The sequence below is a fragment of the Zerene cesonia genome, chromosome 28 (assembly GCF_012273895.1).
Source record: "Zerene cesonia ecotype Mississippi chromosome 28, Zerene_cesonia_1.1, whole genome shotgun sequence".
Lineage (NCBI taxonomy): Eukaryota > Metazoa > Arthropoda > Insecta > Lepidoptera > Pieridae > Zerene > Zerene cesonia.
The window spans coordinates 4,731,903-4,751,693 of record NC_052129.1 but is presented as its reverse complement, the minus strand read 5'-3'; the positions used below and the strand labels follow the sequence as shown (position 1 = coordinate 4,751,693).

Here is a 19,791-nt window from a genome sequence, read left to right as displayed (position 1 = left end):
AGATTCGAAATTCAAATGTAATATTTTTTTATAATTAAGTGTAACAGTATTTATGGCCAGACTAAGTATATAATTAAATTTCTTACAAATATTCTTTATGAAAGTTCTTCTGAAATAACTGGCTTTTACTTGCAATTGTGCATTAATATTTTAAATATAAATTGAATACCTTAGAAATGTTGATTGTAAATATTATGTATTAATTATAGTAATTATATTCCAAGTCTCAGACATCGTGCGAAAATAAATTCTCATTTAATTGAATCCATTTCAGATACAACAAAAAGCAGCACAAAGTAACTTAAAGTAATTAACATACCATATCTCGTTTCCTAGCTATTTGCAGCATCCTATCAAAGTCAATCTCTTTGGCCATTTCCAATTGCTCCCACGCCTTTTGGTCTTCTGGTGACATGTCGCACACTCTCTCGCGTGGCTGAAAAGGAAAAAAAAATATGGTAAAGCATCTTCACTCAGTATTTTCTTGTTTGATCTTACAGGAGTATTAGACATTATGAAATTTTCAGATTTTTAACTTAACCATCTTTGACTAGATTTATGAATATATATAGATTTATGAAATAAATTCTCACCAATTGCACTTTTTTGTTAATAGACGGACTGCGAGGCAAACTGAGTCCATCTGAAAGGCCTCCCTCCACGTCTGGTAGGAGAGTGGAACGTTTGAATATTGCTTCGAATGCTGCGCGAATCCTGAAACAAGACATTGGTATTTTAGAAAATATCTATACTAATATTATTAAGCTTAAGAGTTGGTTTGTTTGTTTGAACGCACTAATCTCAGGAACTACTTGTTCGATTTGAAAAATTATTTCAGTGTTAGATAGCCCATAGGCTATATATGTACCACGGGCGAAGCCGGGGCGGACCGCTAAATATGTATACAATGTTGTAAATACGCGCTTTTATCGTGGAAGTAAGAAAGAGCCTAACACTACTCTATTTATTCTGGTAACTTGGATTACTGTGCATATATTGAGTTTCCATCAGGCGATCTATAAACTGTATTGATACTTAATATTTTCTTGTGTTTGATTTTACGCGAGTATTATACATTTAGGGAGACTCAAAACGTCGGGTTAATAATATAATGAATAAATCGCGTTTAAAATCCGTTAAAAAGTTTTTAATTTCTATCTGTAACTAGTTCACACGTAATATACGTATTGGGTCAGCCTCGTAAGCGGTAAATATTACCTGGTCTCAGCTCCAGTGACAGTGGTATACACAGCAGGGTGCGGCAGCGACGGAGAAGGTGGAGCTCCCAACCCTCGGCCCAAGGTGAACGAGTTGGTCTTCTTCAGGATCGACTTCGGACGGAACAGCTGGCCTGGTGCTGGAATGAAGGTTTTTTTTTAGAAAGCTTATGAAAACTTGTATCAAACATAGATTGTGTGTTATAAAGACTTGGTTCCCCTTAGAGGAAGGAGAATTGTTTTATAATTAGGAAATAATTTTCCTTTTCGTTTAAGATTGCTCTATTTCTAAAACCTTATAGTATTAAAGTAAAGGTCAGTTGTCATTCCATACCAGGTATTAATCCCCCTTGATCCTGGGTAGTGAGAGAAGTGCCTCTCGTCATGCCTGATCCTGGTACTTGAAGCATATCTGGCGCTGGAGTCACCTGTTAGATAATAAACCTTATGATAGGTGAATATGGTAGAAATTTGTACAGATTAACGTTCTTAAAGAATTCAATTAAAAATGGTTTATTTTGTATCATACCCTGACTTCTCACTCTTTTCTTTCTCACTCTCTCTTTTCTCCTTTGAAATTATGAATTTATAACCTTCAACACGAACATCTTTATCATCAGCTCATATAAGTTCCAAATGCTAGGACACGGGCGACCTATGAGGATTCAGGGCATAATGTACCACGCTGGCCAAGTGCGGGTTGGCAGAGAATGAGAATACATTCATCATTCTTTTTGCTTTATTCATCGAGATTTAGTTTATTTCTCAGTGTTTATTAGTATGATCATTTCGAAGCTCATGTAAACCTTTACAAGCACTTTTGATTAGTCATTTAATTTAACCTACCAGCTTTTTCATAATCTCATACATTGAAGGTCTAAGACTACCGAAATTAGAAGTCCAAGACCTTATCTTCATCCAGATAATAAATACATTACTCTTTACTCCCTCACCTCGAAGCGTGACGGCCTGCGCACCCTCCTCTCCTCCTCCCGCCTCCTCTCGGCCTCCCGCTGCCACAGCGCGGCGACCTGCAGCCGCCTGGAGCGGCCCACTTGCTGCTCGATTAGCTTCACCAGCTCCCAGCGGTGGATGGAGCCGAGGAGTACCATGGACGCTGGGCTATCTACCAACGGGAAGCTCTTGATTGTCTGTGTGGAAATAATTAGTTGTTATAGGCTAAAATCCGTCTAGTTTTTTCTCAAGATCACCAAGCAAAATGTTATCACGAACTATGATGTCTATACATTACCTTATTCGCTTTGAGGATATCCTTCAGCTGCTGGAAGGTCATTCTGTTCCATATATACTTCACGTCTCTCACCATAAAGTCTTCCACGCAAATGTCGTACATACCTGTAGATTATATTTAAATAAATATTTGAAAATCGGTCAAGTGCGAGTCGGACTCGCTATATTAAGGGTTGCAACAAATAAGCTATAAAAGAGGCCTAAACAAGCCAGCTAATCATAAAAAAAAGAAAAATAATTGATTACATATCACACTCAGGTGTCAACCGTTGTTGAAACTCGAGTTTTTATTATACGTTAACAACAAAGAGGCTACAGAAACAGATTTTGTTCCAAAATTTCATCTAACTATCGCGGTTCATGAGATACCTGATAACAGACGGACAGCCAAATCTAGTTTTTAGACAGCGTATTTGTAATGGGCTCCAATTTTATGCTTTGGGTACGGTACCCTAAAAAAAAATATCGACCTAAGTACAGAACAGTGTAAGAAATACAAATACTGTGGCCAAAATTCAACCATTTTATTCTTACAAGTGTTTCCTACGTTTCATTACACCGTACCGAGTAAACAAAGAAAGAAACACATTTTACGAACACTTATTTTAAGTGACACCTTAAAATATCTACAAAAACATCTTAGTCTCTATTTTAATGTATGTATCCTATTTGAAACATTAATTAGCTGTTCGGCGCTCTTCAATAAAGTGGCTAGGCTATTAATTGAACGGCTGATTAAGCTGCTTGACAGGCACATTTATGCTACTCGAAGAGAGTGTAGCAACCTATGTACTAGTACACTAAAGGTAATATAAAATACTTTTTCTACACAAAAGGTATCGACGTCCCTAGGGAGAGGTACCACTCCAGATTCAGACTCTCAAACATAAAAAGATTCACGTTAATCGGTTCAATATATCTACGGGGTTCGAGTAACAAAACAAAAAAAAAACATCAGTTTTTGTTTTGAGGAACATCGGCTAAATAGAGTAAAAATACGAGACGAGAAGTAAAGAAATAGCATATATATAGGACCAGATAAATAAATGTTTAATTAGCTGTATCGAAACCTTTTACTTTTAATGCCGACATAACTCACTTGGTCCAATATTTGTATCAAACTTGAGTAAATGTCGTAATATATATATATATATATATATATACCTATGTATGTACATATTTACATGTCTAGTAACATAAAATGCGCGAGACTATGAAAGGCTGAAGGGTTCGTTTGAATGCGCTAATCACAGGAACCGTGGGACCGATTTTCAAGATGCTTTCACTGTTGTATATGTACTTGATATATTAACGATAAAGTTTATATATCACGAGCGAAGCCAGGACAGACCACTAGTATAATATATGTTTAATTAGTTTGTTTATCAGCACAATCATCAAAATTAACTAATTATCATATGTTATCACATATAATCTGTTTTAATTGTAATGGGAGTCTAATTTAATTCGTCAAACACATATGACGAGGTGGCCGAGTGGTTAAGGCGTTGGACTGCTAATCCAATGTGCTCTGCACGCGTGGGTTCGAATCCCATCCTCGTCGATTTATTTTGTTTTCTATTCTTGGAGATTCTTAACTAATAAATATAATAATAACAGATATAGTGGCGTTTACGGAAACGGAGTAAATTTAAGAGGATATTGCTTGATTTGTATCATTTCTCACCACATTTATTGACACTATTGCGTATCAGTTAATTTGCAATTTTTTTATGTTTTAATAAACATTTATTGTTCATAACATATTATTTACTATATTCAATATCCGTATAGAAAAATACGCGTAATAAATAAATATTGCGGTTGTACCCGTATAAATAAATATTGCGGTTGCAATTATGTAAAAAAGGAATCCGTACATATATATCAAAATCCATCCTCCATAAATCTCAGAATGAAATTATTAAATTTAAATAGAATTTAGTCATCAAAAACCAGTTAATAGGCGGCGAAATTTTTCTCAATTAAGTAAGTAAGTAACACCACTTACAACTCAAGAATGACTGAACGGATTTCAATGATTTATGCTATTTTTTCGTCTCTACTTGAATCAATTGATGTATTAAAAAATAAATTTGAAAAGCTGACAATAAAATATAAAAGAAAAAATTACACATAGTACATAGAATGATATTAAAAAATAAAATATTTATTATAACATATATAATAACTCACGGCTAGCTGAGGACAGTAAATCTGGCAGATAAGGCAATTTCTTGATAAGTATGATGCTGTCGAAGCAAGATGGCTGCAAGAGAGCGGCAACTGCATTCGCGGCTAACACCGCAGCCATGATTGGCAGTAAGTGGGTTACCTGAAAATATTTATATATTTTTATTATTGAGAACATAATAAAATATGAAATTCAATTATGCTATATATTCAGAGCTAGGCCAGGATAGGCTAGCTAATATGAATTAAGGCTATTTATTCAGAACAATGCTAGTTAGGGCATTAAGAAGCCATCAGTGTTGGTTGGAATTTATCCGTAACCTAAACCTGCTAATCATAAAGAAAAAAATCTCACCTGTCCAGTCATCTCAATAACAATAACAATAGTGGATACAGTGTGCGTAACTGCCCCAGTGAAAGCTGCCGCCCCAACAGTAGCGTAACCCCCTATAAAAAAAAAACAAAAGATTTTTACTTACAACTGTATATACAAGTAAAGCATAATAATAATAATAAGAGAATAAAGAGAGATTTGTGAAATTTTTTTTTGCCTTCCCTAACAGATATAGTTACGAATTTGTGCGCATGCGCAGTAGTAGTATTAAATAGCAGTCATCTAATTATGCGAGGCTATTCGGGATACAAACTATTATCTGTAGATAACTAAGTTTTTTTGATCAGAGACGGCAACCGAGCCGGTCGCTGGATGATGGGCGATCAACAGCACCCATAAGCATTTGCAGACTTGCCCGTTTAGTCATGAGTAGTAGAATGACGACAGGATCGAGCAGGTGTTGGGTGGTGGGTCACCTGATGGCAAAGGACTACACCGATCAACATTTGCAGAGGTATTACCTCTGGAAATGCGTTGCCCGTTTATAATGAGTAAAGCATCAGGAGAGGATTGACAATAGAAACGGAGTAATGCACTAGGAAGAATGAGTAAAAGGATACAGGCCCCCGTCACTCACTGCACGAAACACAATAGCATTCGCGTACTACTGTATCACGCCGATCTTCTATAGGAGTGTACCTTTCTCTACGCTGGCTCAATCAGTTCCGAAGCGAGCTGTAGCTGGAGAATAAGAGAGAGTAAGAGTAACCCTCCAATCCTGGTGCGTTCCATAGGAGATCCCAGGATCCCTACTATTATGCTGTCAGTTTGGCCGCCGAGGAGGTTTTAGTGGGTAGAAATCCCACATGCTCTACTTTTCCCCCAAAGCTAGAGTATCTTTTGAAGATTTCCTCCTCGTTAAAAAAAAATGTAACCATCCAAAGAACTCACCAGGCAATATCTTCTGTATATGTCCGCCGTAGGCCACGCCCAACGGACAGAAGTAATGCATCACTTCACCCGTAAACCGGCCTAACGAGGCGCCCATTTTGAATGCCGGCACGAAAATACCAGCTGGTACTGGCAAAGTGCATGATACCATGCTGAGGAAGTACTGGAAATAAAAAAAAATTAATATAACTACATTAACAATCATAAAAAGTCGTAGATAAATTCGTCAAGTTTTGACCTTCCCATACAACTTTTTGCTACATCCCTATTTATACAACGCCTCCCTATTTATATAAATGTTATATTAGCTGATCCGCGGGGCTTCACCCGCGTGAACATGAAATAAAATGTACCCTACAACCTTTCCGGACTTTAAACTATACCAAATTTCATCCAAGCCGGTTAAGTGGTTTAAGCGTTAAGATGAGCCAGATATACATACCATAATATTAGCCGGAATAAACATATTTAACCATCACCCGTGGTCCCTTTACTATAGCGGCTCGATGTAATCCGACATAATCCACGACCTTTTTTCGGGTGCCGTGGGTATCTATGCAAGATTTCTCTACTATATTTGACATATTTATTTAACTTAAGTAAACACAATCCAAACAGAGGGACAATTCACGTTTATTATTAAAGTAAGAGCAATAAATAACTACTATTTGCATTTAATATGACAGGTACAATTCAGGCTTGAAGCGTGAAATCGTAAATTTGTATGACGGTATAAAACATCTGTTTGTTCATTCTTTAAATGTAAAATCATTAAGAAATTGGAAGCTAATGCATATGACGAGGTGGCCGAGTGGTTAAGGCGTTGGACTGCTAATCCAATGTGCTCTGCACGCGTGGGTTCGAATCCCATCCTCGTCGATTCTTTTTGATGTTTTTCATATTTCTTCTATGTATAAAATAGTCAATTTGAAAAAACAATGTTGAAAGATATATTTGTTTTTTAATTTTTTATGTCAGTTATAAGACATTATTATATTATAAATTCAAATATTATGCTGTGATAAATTTAATGATTTTACGTTTAAGTGAAATTGTGTTTTAAATTCAATATTTTGAAATAAAGTAAACATGAAATGTTTCATTAATAAATTATAATTGATTAAATAAACTAACTTGCTACGACATAATCTATAATAAAAAACATCCTACTAATGTTATAAATGCGAAAGTTTGTGAGGATGGATGTATGTGTACGTGTATGTTTGTTACTCTTTCACGCAAATACTACTGAACCGATTGCAATGAAATTTGGTACGTAGATAGTTGGATAACTGGAATAACATATAACTTATATCCGATATCCCTACAGGATAGTAGACTTACGCTGATGAAACCGCGGGGCGCAGCTAGTAAAATATTTTTTTTATGTCATAGCGGGCAACTGAGCTTGTGGTTCGCCTGATGGTAAGCGATCATCACCGCCCATGAACATTCGCAAAGGTGCCTCTACGAATGTGCTGCCCGCTTTTGTGGAGTCAGGGAAAAGGAAAGGATTAAAAACTGGAAAGAAGGAATGGACTGGGATGGGTGAGGAAAAGGGAACGGGACTCCGGCTCCCCCACTCACCGTACGAAACACAGTGGCATGCCACTATTTCACGTCGGTTTTCTGTGGGGGTGCGGTACTTCCCCGGTGCGAGCCGGCCCAATTCGTGCCGAAGCGTGCTCGACTAGCACAATAAAAAATATAACATGCAACATGTAATACTCACAATGGAGAAGAAATAAATAATCAAGCATCCAAAATGATCAACTTCTGGCGTCTGCCAGTGCGAGACGATGGCGGCTTGCTCCGCTGTCAGCTCGTCCGACCACGTGAAGTTGGCGAATAGGGACAACACCTGTTACAACAACACCTGGTACATTTAGTTTATTTTAACCGACTTCAAAATAGGAGGAGTTCCCCAATTCGACGGTATTATTCTTTGTGTGTTTGTTAGCACATAACTTTATATCGTGTGAACTGATATTGAAGATTATTCTTACATCCAAATAGCTTCATTTAAGTTTAAATGGTTAAACTTAAATAGTTTCATTTAAGTTTCGTCTACTTCGGAAACCTAATTTCTAGTAGTATTTCTCGGTTTAAACTAGTCTAGGTGCATTTCTTGGTTTTAACTGGTTTGGCGTGCAATGTATCGAATATGAATGCAACTTATAAAATTCATTTTTATTCCAGAGGTTTACTAGTCAGCAGTTTTTGCCAATGGTCCTTTGTAATTGATCATGGTTATGTTGAAAGTTGTTTAACAGATTACCAAAGACAAAAAAATTGCAAAAGTCTCAATGTATTAAAAAATTTACTAAAATATCATATATATACTATAACTAACATTGTAACAGTAATGTAGCTTGTTGATTTGAATATTATAATATATAATTACTTTAAATTAGATATATAAGCATAAATTAATTAAAGATAACATATAACTCATTTTTAGTGAAAGAATTGTTCTTATGAGTAAATAGTCTTTAAATCTAAAATAATGGTCGTGACGTCAATGATATTGATGATAGTTGTAGTGACGAATGGTGATGAATTATTCACTTTCTCCATTCAAACCGCTAAGGACTGGAACATGCATCCTGAGTCTGTTCCCCCACGAGTACAATCTTCAAGGGAATAGTGAAAGAGTAAGTAGGGATAGCACTCCATTTTAGGCCAGCTTACTATCATGCCCAATAAATAATAAATACATTTCTACCTGCGGTTGATTCCCCAGGTCAGCGGCCATGTACTTTCCAATCCCGGGCGGGAACAGTATTGACATAACGGCCAGGGTAACAAACCCGGGGTAAATGAAACGACTGAAATAGAAGAGTTCCTGGGTGTTATTCATTGAAATTCACAAAAGAGAACTTCTCTTATTTATGCATACTTAATAAAATATAAAAGAAAAGATACTTTGATGGTACGTTACACTTTATAACGATCCGAATTACTTAGTATGTGTCCATTTTCGAGTCTCAAACTATATATATGTACCAAATTGCATCCCAATCGGTTCTGCAGTTTCGACGTGAAAAACGCACAATCACTTTTGCATTTATAATATTGATGGGGGTAAGTGTTAATAGGAGGGAAGGCGAAGATGCTAAATGTGTATTTACCCGAACATCACGGAAACCTACTGGAATTCGCAGATTAGATGATAGCGAGAAATTAAGGCCTATAATATTTTTAATTTTAGTGGTGGAGAACCGTACATTTATTTGTTTTTTATTAAACAGGAATACGGAAATACTCAAGCGCATCAGATCACAAAATCTGATGCGCTTTTGAATGCTCTAGCATATCACTGAAATAAAATATAGATTAATCTTACGATTTAGATGGGTGTTTCGTGGCTATGAAGAAAGGGCAAAAATTTTATTAAATAGGACACGAGCGTCAGAAAAAGATATAAAGATATTAAGGGTTTATTAACATAAGAAATCCAAATGTCGCTAATCTGACGATTTGAGCGTAATCTTAGAGAATTATCGATAGTTTTTCCTGTCCTGCGGCTCCTGTGAGCGCACCAATATTAACTGCTCACACTTTCTGAAGCTACTTAGCAATAGGTCAGGTACCTTCACTAATATTAATCTGACGCGCTCGAGTAAATCCCAAAATCCCCTCCTGGGCAACTTACTATCCTACTATCCTACTAATATTACAAAGGCGAAAGTTTGTAAGGATGTGTGTGTGTTTGTTGATGACTGAATCGATTGCAATGAAATTTGGTACGTATACAGCTGGACAACTGGAATAAAATATAGGCAACTTTTTACACGCTTTTTATTAGCTTCACCTGTATGTTTGTTTGTAACCGACTTCTTTGGGCGCGATTTTGACCCACTTTAAACGGCCAGATTTCGTTCAAACTTTGTAGATTTATTGAGGACCGATGACAATACACTAATTTCATAAAATTATTCCAGTATTCAATTTGCAAAATATGATTTTTGTTAAAGCGTGTTTTTTAGTTTTATTAAACTCTTATATTTTATTATTATTATCCCGATATTCCTACGGGATACGGACTTACACAGGTGAAACCGCGGGGCGCAGCTAGTAAGGGATATAAATGTAAAAACAACAACTCACTTTTTCTGTAGGAACGTGCTCAGATATTTAGTATTTCGTATGAAGAGGACGTATTGCCTGTGCAGCCACACCCACAACGCCGCCATTAAGCCACAAACTATTCTGGAAATTAAATAACTGTTTAGCAAGCAAGCAGTAATTAACAGCCTATATTTTCTTGTGTTTGACTTTACGCGAGTATTATACATTTAGAAATTTAAAAAGAATTAACGGATTTTAAACGCAATTTATTCATTGTATTATTAACCCGACGTTTCGAACACTACAGCGAGCGTGGTCAGTCTCCACGTGACCACAAAGTTTTTAACTTCTATAAGCCTATATTACTCTGTCATTCTCTCACAACAAATTTAACATCAAACGTTATTGCTTAATACAGATTTATAATTCTTTTGAATGATGAATGACGTCACAATTTAGCGCTGAGTGGATTCTATTCTTAGTTGGTTAGAATGTCTGTACTTACCCGAGTAATACGAAAACAGCGAACTCTTGTGGATCAAATGGGAAGTCTTGAGGGAGACTGGTGGGGAATAGAGGTTTGACCGTCGGCATCGCTCCTGACCATACCGACAGCAAGCGGAACATCTGTTGCAATTGAATTTTTTGTTACAAATGAGGGTATTTTAACAATTTCCATTTGTGAGGGTAGATTAAATGTGTACCTTCGTATTCATCATCTGGATTTAGTTACAGTTATTTAAGTCTTATATTCAAGTAACGATATTTCAAAAATCAAGGGTATAAGGATATATAAAATTTGTTTTGTATGAGGGTAGAAAAAAAAATGTACGTATCAATTGTGTATGTAAAAGATAACATATACAGGATATACCTACATTTAATTTATCTATATCAAGATTGATATTCAAAATCAAAAAACTTAATTTAATCAATTTGAATTTGAGTTTGAAGTCCAGCATGTACAGCACGAATTTGGCCAGCTCTCACCAGGGGAGTACCAAGTACCACACACTCACGGAAAACCTGCGTGAAATAGCAGCATGCTATTGTGTTTCGTTCGGTGAGTGGGGCAGCCGGAGACCCAAATCCTACTCCTTAACCTTCCCAGTTCGTTCCTCATTCCTCTCGTATATCCTTTATAATCCCTTTCCAATTTAAAGTCGGCAATCCATTTATAGAGACCCAGACCTTATGGTCTGCATTCGACCTTACGCCTCTCCAGATGGTCATGGGCGGTGGTAGCGCTTACCATCAGGCGACCCACCAGCTCCATTGCCCACTATGCACACATACACACACACACACACACACACACACACACACACACACACACACACACACACACACACACACACACACACACACACACACACACACACACACGCACGTCACCTGGGAAACAATAACTAATACCAAAGTATGCCCTGAAAATATACTGAAAGTGATGCTGTCATGTGAAGAAGCATGGGAAGCAACGAGCGCCTATGTCACGGAGATGCTGAAAGACCTAAGAAAGAAAGAAAGGGCGCGTAAAGCTATGAACAAAGTAGCTTAAATAAGAGGAAAAGCTCATGCTGTCTGTCCCCCCGTGAAGTAAAGCCTGACGACGGCCGTCCCTAGGGGATATGGACAAATGAAGAAAGAGGGTATTTTAGTCGGTATGGGCCACAGAGTCGAGACCGACATACCAGGTCGAAGATCCAAACCTGAGGATACTTAAAAGTATTTTTCCCCTCTATAATAAAAAAAAACACACGCACGTCATATCTAACAGCATTTAATACTCACAATAGCACTGCAACACGCGGCGAAGAAGCCTCGCCAGTAATTCCGTACGGCGAAGTACGTCGTCGTTACTTCAATTGAGAATAACACACCTGAAATAAGACATTGGATATTTAAAGAAAGTATTATATGTATTTAGATAATAAATTCGTATAACTGGACCAAATTTAAATGGGTTTATATGGGAAGCACCCGTTTTCAAATAATTGAGAATCATAAAAACCGTTTCACCCAAAAATCATTTAAGATAAAAAACACAAAAAAATACAGTCGAAGATAACATCGTCCTTTTTTGAAGTCGATTGTAAAATAGTGAATTTCTAAAATCAAACACGCTTTAACGATAGAATCAACTAAATTGTTTCACTAGCACTTACGCAGAGTATACATACGGAAATTATTTAAACCTGGCGATCCTAATCAGGGTAATAAATAATCAGTTTCATATGTACATTTATAATATAAAAATTAAGGGTTTGTTTGTTTGTTTGAACGTGTTAATAAAACGACCTACTGTACGATGTTTCTCAGAAAATTCTTTCCCATTCCACTTAATGGATTTTACAAATTACTGTTGGCCCCGGCTTCGCCCATGGTACGTTTTCAGGGTAAAAAGTATCCTATAGCACGCGGGAATAACGTAGCTATCTTTTGATGAAATAAATTTCAAAATCGGACCAATGGTTTTGGAGCCTTTAGGGTACAAACAAAAAATCCTCTTTATTATATTATATACTTATAAATTTTCGCTTTTCTGAGAATACATTTTAAACTATTTTTACACTTGTAAGTGATAAGAATGTCATGCCAGATCGTTAGTTCAGCTAATTTTGTAATAATTTACTTCCCCATAACATAAGAACCAAAAATAATAAAAAGGAACCAAAGGCAACCAGCTGTTAACGGATTTATCTCGGCATATCTAGTTCCATACATTCCTCTGTACAAGGCCAATTATAATTACGCGTGGTGCATTAATTATCAACAAAATCTTATAAGTGCTGTTGCAAGCAATTTATATTATTTCGCAATTTAGTATTTATATAGACTATTGTAATATAAAAAATATTTGATTTTTTTGTATGTTTCTGATGTATGCACCAAACACTACACGAGTTTCGTAGACTGCACTTTATAAGTAAAAAGAGTGTATTTGATTTATAAACATTTTTTATTCATTTGTCAACGTATTTTTGTGTTTAAATGTATCTGTGTGTGTTGCTTGTCTACACTAATATTATAAAGAGGAAAACTTTGTTTGTTTGGTTGTAATGAATAGGCTCAAAAACTACTGGACCGATTTTAAAAATTCTTTCACCATTCGAAAGCTACATTATCCACGAGTAACATAGACTATATATGTACCACGGGCGAAGCCGGGGCGAACAGCTAGTTGTATATACAAAGGTATTTCAGCATGACATTGCCTCTTAAATGTCAATATTTCGTATTTCGTTTTTTTTTTTTTAATTTTGTCACAAACGAACTCACCCCCCACAGGCGCGGCGAAGCAAGAGGCCACGCCCACTGCGCACGCGGCGGCCAGCATTTCCGTGGTGCGGGATTCATTCTCGTATATCCCCTGGAAGGTCGTCACTAGACGCGATAGGAGAGAGGCCACCATGGACGCTATGTGGACTGAGGGGCCCTGGAGTAAAGTCAAATGAATAAAAAAATGCAAACAAGACAAAAAAAAAACAAAAAAGCAATACATATTATATCCAAAGCAAAAAGCTTTTTACAGGGTACTGAAATGTGGTGTAAAAATGTTTTATTTACAAAAGAAAATCCACCGCTTCAGCGAAGGAAAAAATAAATAAATAATAATAACAAAATAAGAAATCCTGTAACAGCAGTCCTAAAGGCACATAAATCCATTACCATTATTTTTTCTAGGTATCATGTCCTTACCTCTTTACCCAAGGGCAGTCCAGACCCGAGGGTAGCTGTCAGGCCCACCACCTTCGAGACGAGAGCCCGAAACGTGAGATATTCTTTGAGGTGTACTCCTCTGAGAATCGTCTTCATTTCGGGTATACCAGACCCTGGAGAAATAAATGGGACAAATAAAATCACTTCTACAAAATTCAAAATCTAATGAATGTTACATTGTACGCGCCTGAGATAATCAGGAACTATGAATTGATAATTTTTTCTTATTTTAAGCAGTACAGTTCTCGAAGAAGGCAGTAGGTAGGTATTAGTAAGACAAGAAAAAGGAAGACGAAATTGTGTTCGTCCTCTAGGTATGAATAAAATAATATATATTATAATAGCCTGTGGTACATCCACAGCATACATCACACAGGCAGATGAATCCAACAGCGAATGAATTTCTTAAATTGGTGCATAGCTCCGGAGATACTCACGTTCAAACTGACTCGCCAGCTTAATAGCAGTTAGCAGAAGAATAGATAATATACATAAAAAGAGTTCAATTTATTGAAAGAAAACCGTGCTAGGATAAGTTTGCAATAGACGAAAGCTATGAATATAAAAATTCTGGTGCACTATAAAATTACTCATTTGCAAAGGCAGTGACCTAGTAAAGGCCTTTGTATCTTTAAAGCTTTTGTTTCTTTATACGATATTATTCTCACATATAAGGTGTGGTTCGCCCGAAGGTAAACGATCACACCCTGAACATTAATTACAGAGGTAGGGCCTCTCGCCTGAGCCTTGCTCACTTTTAAGATGGGTTATAGATAGAACTATCTAAGTAAGAAGGAAAGGGTTTACGGCAGGAATAAACGAAACGATATTGTGAGGAAAAAGATACGGGCCCCTAGCCCAGACACCGAACGAAACACAGCAGCATTCGCATGATACTATTTCACGCTGATCTTCGGCAGAGATGTGGTTTTTATTATTATTTTATTTTATTTTTTTTTTTTTGTTAGCCTAGGGATATCCTTCATGGATACCTTGCTACTTCGGGTGTAGTAGCAAAGGTTATGCCAGACTCTTACTGGCTAAAACCTCACGGTGACTTCGGCGCAGGTAGTGAGGGGTTCCCGGGATCTCCCTTAGGAACGCACACGCTACCCCTCGCGCGCTTGCTGTCCGCAGCTCCACATGTATCAACTTTAACTTACTCAACGACAGATCGTAGCCACAACAATCTGTCGTTCACTTTGCTTTGTTTATAGAATGTGTACAGCCCCCACCATACACACCCAGCAACGCCGCAACCAAGTGTACATCCGATACTTATACCCGACCTCCTCTCCGACGTACTCTGCGACGCACACCATCATCTCTCGGTAGAGATATGGTACCTTAACCAATGCGAGCTGGCCCAGCTCGACTCTGACAATATACATGATGCATTTTCTAATTTTCTTACCAATACTCTGCGCAGCGACGATGTGCACAAAGCCAGCTGCAAATAGTATCAAGCATACTGGCAGAGACACCCACGCCACATATTTGCTGAACGTCGTCGTCGCTACGTCTTTGTACATCCACGTTCGAGCTGCAATTTATATTCAAATGCTTTATAAATTTGATAAGAGTTTCACTTTAGGACGGTAAATTCTAAATAGCTTCATAGTAATAAGATATTAAAACAGTTTAGAAGAAAGCTTAAAGCTACCTAGGAACTCTTATTGTTGCTGCTTTTCAAATGATTGAGATTAAAAGATCTTTTTTAATATGAGAATCCTGCCGAATAGTAATCTTATAATTAATATAATAAATCCTTCACGTAATTCAAACGGTTTAGTCACATTTATTTATTTACTTCAGTAACACCAACAGCAAATTACATTATTATGCTATATTACAATTAAGTACAACATTATTGGCATACAAGACTAGCTATATAAAAATCATTTTATAATTATTGAAAAATATGAATAGTTAACTAAATATAGGCTTGGTTTATTTATTGCTTAGTTAAATTACCTTCCATCCTTAAGTGAGCATGCAAAAACATTAAAAGTATTTTATATTCGATCAAAAAATCTAATAAATAAAATAATTAATATTTAATATCCCCACAACTTCTCCCTCCTTTCCATCAACTTTATAGCTGCTCACAAATCACCAGTATACCTACTTAGAAATAGATACACATCCATTTAGAAAAAAAAAACGATAAGTATTTTAACAATTCTCATACCATTATTACAAACTGCGATTCCCTGGTCAATAGCGAAGTTCAGGCAGCCCATGATAATGCCCAGTACAGCTAGGAACACCCAGTCCTCGCCTAGCCTCGCAAACGTGTGCCTCCATAGGTAACCTGGTACAAACTTCATATCGTTCATTCGATATATGAGCTGTTTAGTAGCTTTTGTTAATTTTTTCATATCATCCTCGGCAAAGAAGCTGATCTGTAGCCTGATGGTAAGCGCTACAACCGCCCATAAACATTTAGAGAGGTGTAGGACGATTGTAGACGCCGCCCTGGATTGACGAGAGTAATAAAGGAAAGGACTAGGAGGAGTAAGAAAAAGGATATGGGCCTCAGGCATCCCCACTCGCCGAACGAAACACAGTAGCATGATACTATTTCACTTCATTCTGTTGGGGTGTGGTACTTTCCTGGTGCGAGCTAGCCCAATTCGGATTTACTCGACTCCCACATTTAAAATTTTCTTAAGATTTATTATTTAAAAAAAAATCGAAATTCCCATATAATACTTACCTAATACTTTAAAGAACTTCCCCCTCGGCCTGTGTTTGCCAGAAGCCTCTAGCTCCTTCTGTCTAAGTTTGTCGTCTTTTCTTCTTTTCTTGCGCAGTCTTCTGAGTCTCCTCGCCTCCTCTCTGGCCGCTTCGCTGAGGTCGCGTTGGTAGCGACCATACATCTGAAAGAGGTTCAAAAAGCATTAAGGATAGTCGCCATCTATAAGAGAATCAAGAAATATTAAGGATACTTGTCAAACGAATATGTGAAAAAAAAATGAAGTCCCGTGTCCCCTACTGGGGTATGGGGCAGATGATATACATCTGTTTCACAGACCGATTTTTTTATGGACAAGTAGGTGATCAGCCTTCTGTGTCCTGACAGACCGAGGCATTTTTTTTTATTGCCCCACCGGGAATCGAACCCAGTATCCCTCGGTACTACGCTCACGCGTTTACCACTGTACCAAGGAGGTGGTCAACGAATATGTGACCTAGGTATATTTTTTATCGTTTCCAAATAATAGATAATCTGTCAAGTTTATTGGTCTCGCGGCACTCAGGGTTCCGTAAATAAAAGCAAAAAAATTGGCCACGCATCTAATATATGACCGTACCAAGCGTTGCTTCACCACGATTTTCTAATAATTTTAGTTCTAGCGGCAACCGTTATGAGACAGAACAAACAAAATTACTAACCGAATAATACGATTTAACGACTTACAAATAAGAGTTTACTTAATTCGAAACTAGATGGCGCTGTGTTAAATTTATGAACACACATTATTTTGTAGGCTGTATATTATGTACTGTAAATTAAAACAAGGTATCATCATCAACTCATACATGTTCCCATGGTTGGGATACAGGCCTCCTTTGAAGCAAGGAAACATGACATACAGAGTATAAAATGTAATAAAACTAACCTGATAGTTTGCGCGTATTTTAGTGATTCTACTTATAATAAAAGGTACCTCATCCACCTCTAAATCTTTTCCTAATACCTGCGATAGCCGATAAAGCCTATAATCTTTATAACCTTCACACAGTATGCGCAAGGTGTTTATCAAAGACACATAGGATACAAAATTGCCTCTATCAAACAAACATTGCCAAAGAAAGACTAACGCAACAAGGTTGGAGAATGTTTGTTCAGACCTAAACCATTGAAAATATTTTCTATCCTTAAATTGTTGTGATCCCGGTAACTACCTTCGTTTTTCAAGCAATATTAAATTATGTCGTAATAATTTTTTACAATAATCCAGTTATCATCCGAATCATTTATTTTTCTAATTAAAAGCAAATTACTTTTACAATTTTAAACATAATCTTTATATTAACGATTAAACATCTAATAATAGTAAGGAACGAACACAGAAGTAAGCAAACATCACCGATTCATTCAACTGCTAGTGTACACTAGCTTCATAAACTATGCCATTCTATGCAATAATTTCCTCACAATTATCACCGCTACTGCTTTACGTTACGGGTTATAATCCCTCAATGACATAAGCCTGTGGAATGCATCTGATTGCATTGCTAAATTACCCACGTTACCCACTGTACCCCAGTAACGTGAGTACATTACTAATTGATGATGTCTTTTAATATAAAATATTGTTTTCCTAGAATTGGGTCATTTGAGCTTTATTTTTGCACTATTCATTGGGTTTAAAAGGAAATTGCTAATTCTTAACACCGATATTATAAAGAGGAAACTTTTGTATTTTTGTATGTTTAACCTTTTCACGCAGAAACCATACAACGGATTAAAAAAAATTTTGCACCATTAGAAAGCTGCAATTTCGCTGCAGGCTATATAAGAACTACGGGCGAAGCCGAAACGAACAGCTATAAATAAATATACAAGAAAAAAAAGGTGTGTGTGCGATTCACACACGATAGAAGTGAAACTTCAGTAAATCGACAAAAGAATGAGATGAATATGAATGAAATATTATGTATATGTCTGTCTCATTCTTTGCCGGCTTCATTCTACACATTTTTGTATTTGTGTCTCTTACCTGTCGTTTTTCCGTTGCATCAGGTTTCAAATCACAACGATTCTAAAGAAGTTTCACTTCAAAAAGAATGGAAAAGTAACCCTCAGTCTAAATAACCCCTTTGAAGGTAGGACAGCAGGCTAACTCTATTTATTATTAATTGTCTTACTAATATCATAAATGCGAACGTTTATAATATTATTATAAGATGTATCGATGTTTATTATTCTTTTACATAAGACTGGATTTCAATGAAACTTTACAATGATATCATGTCATGAGCTATATATTGCCCGAGGGATCAACCGCGGATGAAACAGAAGCCAATTTCATATCAAAACAGCTCCATTTACCCCGATTTTCATGAAATTTTATGTATTCCATATCTCTGAGAATACATAGTATTTCTTCTTATCCCTAAGGTTATGTAGTATTCGCAAATATTTGGCGAATCAGCTGATTTGTTATACAATTATGAATCAGCTGACTTAATATTCCGTACGCTCACCGTAGGTATGACAGTTAATAAAAACAAGTCAATGAATGAGCAACCTTTGACGCACTGCCATTGTATTGAACGGATTGTATGTATGTATGATAATATCATCGACTTTTCCTGCAAGACAGCTGCTGTAAGTTTGTTTTCCTACAAACTATAATGATAAAAATTCATACATTGCAAATTGTAGCATTACTTAAACTGGTGAAAATTTTTACAGTTCAGTAGTTTTGAGTTTGTCACCTGTAAACTCAAACTCAAACACAAACATTTATTCATTCAACCAGACTTCCTACATAAGCGTTTTTGAATCGTCATATTTCACAGTTTCTACAGAGAAGAGCCAGCAAGAAACTGTAGCTACTTTTTTAAAACGAACGAACAAACAAAAAAATCGGATCGTTCCCTTTACAAAATTGATGCAGATGTAAATAGCAAATAAAGACGGAATAATTATATACCAAATAATGCTCAATAATTTACACATTGATTATCCTTACTTTGCAGACGTTCCGAATCACAGATGGCTCAGTGGTGAGCACCTCGGACGGAAGACCGGGCGAGCGTGCAGGAAATAAATAGATTTTTCAATTTATCTGCACATGTGGATATCATCACCACTGCTCGAAACGGTGAAGGGAAACATCGTGAGGAAACCGGCATGTTCTTGAATTAAAAAGTTCGACGACATGTGACATCTGCCAACACGCACTTGGCCAGCGTGGATTATAGGCTGAACCCTCATAGGAGGCCTATGTCCCAGGAGTGGGAATATATATGTGGGGTGATGATGATAGGAGGCCTGTGTCCCAGCAGTGGGAACATATATGGGCTGATGACGATGAT

At 36.8% G+C, this 19,791-nt stretch overlaps 1 protein-coding gene and 2 non-coding genes across 3 annotated transcripts in view; 2 read left to right on the top strand and 1 right to left on the bottom strand.

Moving 5' to 3' along the window:
- LOC119837702 (chloride channel protein 2) overlaps positions 1-19,791 on the bottom strand; it is a 59,993-nt gene that overhangs the window by 4,144 nt on the left and 36,058 nt on the right. The window contains exons 2-20 of the mRNA XM_038363432.1: positions 16,457-16,619; positions 15,929-16,051; positions 15,152-15,280; positions 13,717-13,850; positions 13,297-13,453; positions 11,809-11,897; positions 10,523-10,644; positions 10,057-10,158; positions 8,672-8,774; positions 7,679-7,807; positions 5,947-6,109; positions 5,017-5,108; positions 4,665-4,803; positions 2,470-2,573; positions 2,171-2,368; positions 1,552-1,645; positions 1,219-1,357; positions 594-714; positions 320-436 (exon numbers count right to left, since the gene is read on the bottom strand). Coding sequence (XP_038219360.1) covers positions 320-436; positions 594-714; positions 1,219-1,357; positions 1,552-1,645; positions 2,171-2,368; positions 2,470-2,573; positions 4,665-4,803; positions 5,017-5,108; positions 5,947-6,109; positions 7,679-7,807; positions 8,672-8,774; positions 10,057-10,158; positions 10,523-10,644; positions 11,809-11,897; positions 13,297-13,453; positions 13,717-13,850; positions 15,152-15,280; positions 15,929-16,051; positions 16,457-16,619 — 2,418 coding nt within the window. The remainder of the gene's footprint in view (positions 1-319; positions 437-593; positions 715-1,218; positions 1,358-1,551; positions 1,646-2,170; positions 2,369-2,469; positions 2,574-4,664; positions 4,804-5,016; positions 5,109-5,946; positions 6,110-7,678; positions 7,808-8,671; positions 8,775-10,056; positions 10,159-10,522; positions 10,645-11,808; positions 11,898-13,296; positions 13,454-13,716; positions 13,851-15,151; positions 15,281-15,928; positions 16,052-16,456; positions 16,620-19,791) is intronic.
- On the top strand, positions 3,951-4,032 carry Trnas-gcu. The gene has a single exon. It is a non-coding gene; the product is annotated as a tRNA-Ser (tRNA).
- Trnas-gcu lies at positions 6,744-6,825 on the top strand. The gene has a single exon. It is a non-coding gene; the product is annotated as a tRNA-Ser (tRNA).